At 37.9% G+C, this 3,492-nt stretch overlaps 2 protein-coding genes across 2 annotated transcripts; one reads left to right on the top strand and one right to left on the bottom strand.

Moving 5' to 3' along the window:
* Nucleotides 1–40: 40 nt before the first annotated feature.
* Tsp_09206a (conserved hypothetical protein) lies at nucleotides 41–524 on the top strand (the record flags this gene model as incomplete). Its single annotated transcript, XM_003375580.1, has 3 exons — nucleotides 41–163; nucleotides 229–296; nucleotides 347–524. Coding segments are annotated over 3 exons (369 nt in total), but the record flags the coding sequence as incomplete, so codon positions are not given.
* Nucleotides 525–1,584: 1,060 nt separating this feature from the next.
* On the bottom strand, nucleotides 1,585–2,470 carry Tsp_09205 (putative cadherin domain protein; the record flags this gene model as incomplete). The annotated part of the gene is made up of 4 exons (XM_003375579.1): nucleotides 1,585–1,808; nucleotides 1,855–2,040; nucleotides 2,199–2,280; nucleotides 2,332–2,470. Coding segments are annotated over 4 exons (631 nt in total), but the record flags the coding sequence as incomplete, so codon positions are not given.
* Between the last annotated feature and the right edge of the window lie 1,022 nt (nucleotides 2,471–3,492).

Raw genomic sequence — 3,492 nt, 5'->3', positions numbered from 1 at the left:
AGTCCGGGTCGGCTGTGACAGCCAGTTTGTGTGGTGTCAGTGGACCAAGGTGGTTCCGTTGTATGCATTTGTAATTGGTGTTCTGGGAATTTTCCTCGGCTTTCCTCCTGTCAATGTAGCATTATCAACATTGTATGCAAATGTTATTGGACCCAGACAGCAGGTGATTGGTTGAGAAAAATTAATTGCAAATTTCAAACCGCTTTAATAAATTTTAATTTTATTCAGGCAACTTTGCAAAGCGTCTTGACATCTTCCGGAAGTTTGGCGCGGCTTATCAGTCCCGTGGTTACTATGTATGTGAAATGCAATTGTAAAAGTTTCTTTTTGATAAACTGTTTTGAAGGAAAATATTCACCACCAGTGGCCCGTTGGTTGTTTGGATCGAGACGATCGTGTTCGCATTATCAGCAATGATTGCACTTGTAGTCTTTTATCCAATTTTAGTTCCACTTGAGATTAATCCAAAACTGAAAGCTGGTCAATCGTTTATTTACGATCAAGGAGTAGTGACGAAATATTAATAAATTTATTCTTATAGACAATAAATTGAAATGTTGTCCTATTTTCCAATTAAAATTCAAGTATTCATTTGAAAATTATACATTTTGAATTGTTTGATTAATTTCAATACTTGTAATCAATACGTTCAATTTTCACCGTTGATCAATGCATTCTCCCGTGAAAGCGAAATATACTTCCACAGCAGAAATGATACACAAACGTACGGTTAGGTAAATTGAAGATAATTTAAAAAATTTTTACATTTCAATAATACAAAGTAAACATTCTACTAGTACGTATAATCATGCTGTAAATGTAATTACAAAATTCTACTTGATTTTCATCTTTTATATTTATTAATTGTTTGAGTTGGCAGAAATTTATTCTTATAAATGGTAGATTGAAAAATTTAGCAACTTCATTGCGTAGCCAGTTTAATAACATGACAGCAAAGTCACACAAAGTGGTATCTTACTGTATTACAGTAAACATTGTAATAAATGTTTTAAACAATTTTTTCTCCCTTTTATTACAAATTGAGAACAGTTAATAGCAGTTGTTAAAATTTACGTAAGTGAAAATTAATTAATCTCTCAATTGTTTTTAAAATTTTAACATTTAAAATATTTACCATGTATAACAACAGCTAGTTCGAATTAACTGAGTAAATCACACGAATTCTTTTTGTACAATTTTAGTTTTCTTTCAATTTCAAGTTGAAAAGTGTTGCTGATGATATTGATCGATTGAAAAAGTTTACAGACAAGTATTTGTGATGTGTTTATATTTCGATATGTTATGTGATAATTTTTGTGGAATAAACGTTTCAATACCACTGTGAAGGAGGGTATTGGTATTTTCACGACGATGGACCAGCAGGAAAGTGGTGAAAGTGAGGGCACAAATGAGAAACAGTGCAAACTGTGCAAGAAGGCGTTCGCCCGGCGCAGTCATCTTCTTCGTCACATGCTTTGTCATAATGACCAACGTCCATATCAGTGTCAGCAGTGCGAGCTCGCTTTCAAGCAAAAACCACATCTGGACCGTCACGTGGAAAGATTCCACATGTCGAGTTCGTCGTCATCTGCCGAAAAATGGTTCAAATGTTTGGTCTGCTTGAAACTGTTCCGCACCGCATACGAACGTCACCGCCATTGCAAGGTGATGCACAGCGGTGCCGGCGTTTCGACCGACCAGCCCAATTATCGATGCAAAATCTGTGGCAGGACTAATTTTTCCACCAGACAACAGTTCGACAACCACATCCAGTGGCACAGCGGTAAGCGGACTTTCGTCTGCTGCTACTGCAACATGGCATTCAGAAGGAGATTCGTGCTGGAAATCCATTACCAATCGCAGCATGGTCGCCTGCGTTGGAAATGTGTGGTCTGTCGACAGTTGTTCGGTCAACGGGTACAAGTGGAACGGCATTGCAGAAGAGTGCACAAAGAGCAACGAGTTCCAGGTTCTCCCAAGCAGTTGGAGCCCGGCAAGCGAGTCTGCATCCACTGTGAGCAGGTCGTCGACAGCATTCAGCTGAAAAGGCACATACAGAGAATGCATTTTTTCCAAGTCAAAATTCCCATCAAAGCTAAACGCAAGCAACAACAACAACAACAACAACAGCAGCAAGAACAACAGCTTATTGCAAATGTTGAAGACGTCGTCCATCCACGGCTGGCGCCCAAACATACCGAAGCTGTACGGCCAGAATGCGACACTTGCACAATAGCGCTTCTGGTGCACATCCACGAACATTGCGAACCGCTGAGCCGGCTGAAATTGCACTCATTTTTGCCTTTGGACGTTCTGGAACGAGATCCGAACCTGGTCGACTGCGAGCTCGACATGCTCACCGACGTCAAGCCCGGCCAAAATGTGCTTCTCTTCTTGCCGGTAAGCTGTACTTGTGCCAAGCCGCAGACGAGCAGCAGAAGTGAAAAATTCGGCTACAAAATCATTTACACTGCCAATACAGCGTAAGAACTTATTTCTCTTTTTGTTCAATTATTTATTGCTTTTACTTTTCAAAGTTCCATTTTGCGTCTGGCATAGGATTGATTTTTTCAAATGGGGCAATTGATAAGTTTTCAAATTTCAAACTTGTACAATAAATTGGCTCACTGTGTCTCGCTCCATTTTGTTTTTTTAGTATTTTCGTGTCCTTCAGTGGCGATTTTTTTGTTTCACTAGACATTTATGCTAAATAAAAGAAAATATCCGTCCAAAATTCGATCTTTTTTATTTGTGATTTTCCATTATTTTGCTCAACTGTAGTATATAATTGCAAATGTAAACCTTGAATATCGTATACTTTTTCTGTCAAGCATACTGTATCAAACTTATTTTCAAGAATTATTGATTTTTTTCCAATTGGCTGTGTTTCCCAGTTTCAAAAAGGGACTGTGCGCAGGTTAAAGTTAACACGAAAGAAACGAAATAATAAAATCAAAATTTACAGATTATCGTGATAATTTTTAATATAAACACATCCATAACGAACAATGAATGAAACTGTACCAAGATATATGATAAAATTTGGTAAAACATTTCTTGTAAGAAAAAAAGGCAGGCACGGATATAGAACCAAATCATATTACCAGAAAAACAAAAAAAAACAATCGAATCGATGTGATAAAGTTTCTCAATCATGCTTTCATATGTTTAATGCTTGTGTTCTTTTTCTTCTTATTGCTTTGCTTTTGTAGATTATTATTGTACAGTATTTTGTAAGCTGCGATAATAGTTGGCAAGAACTTCCCAAGCTTTGGGTGCCATGAATCCGTCCGGCGGTTGGGCACCTTCTCGAGCAATTTTTCGCATCCTCGATCCGGAGATGAAATCGAATTCCTCTTTTCGACTGGGATCGAAATAAATCCATCTGTTGCGTTCGTTTATTATAGGCAGCCACTTTGATGGTAAAATTTCCACATCACCCAAGGCCGGGTGTCATGGAACAAATCTGCGTTGTAATGAAAATTGCATTTT

Source organism: Trichinella spiralis, assembly GCF_000181795.1.
Source record: "Trichinella spiralis strain ISS 195 chromosome Unknown Scfld5, whole genome shotgun sequence".
NCBI classification, from domain to species: Eukaryota; Metazoa; Nematoda; class Enoplea; order Trichinellida; family Trichinellidae; genus Trichinella; species Trichinella spiralis.
This window is presented reverse-complemented; position numbering and strand designations above follow the sequence as displayed.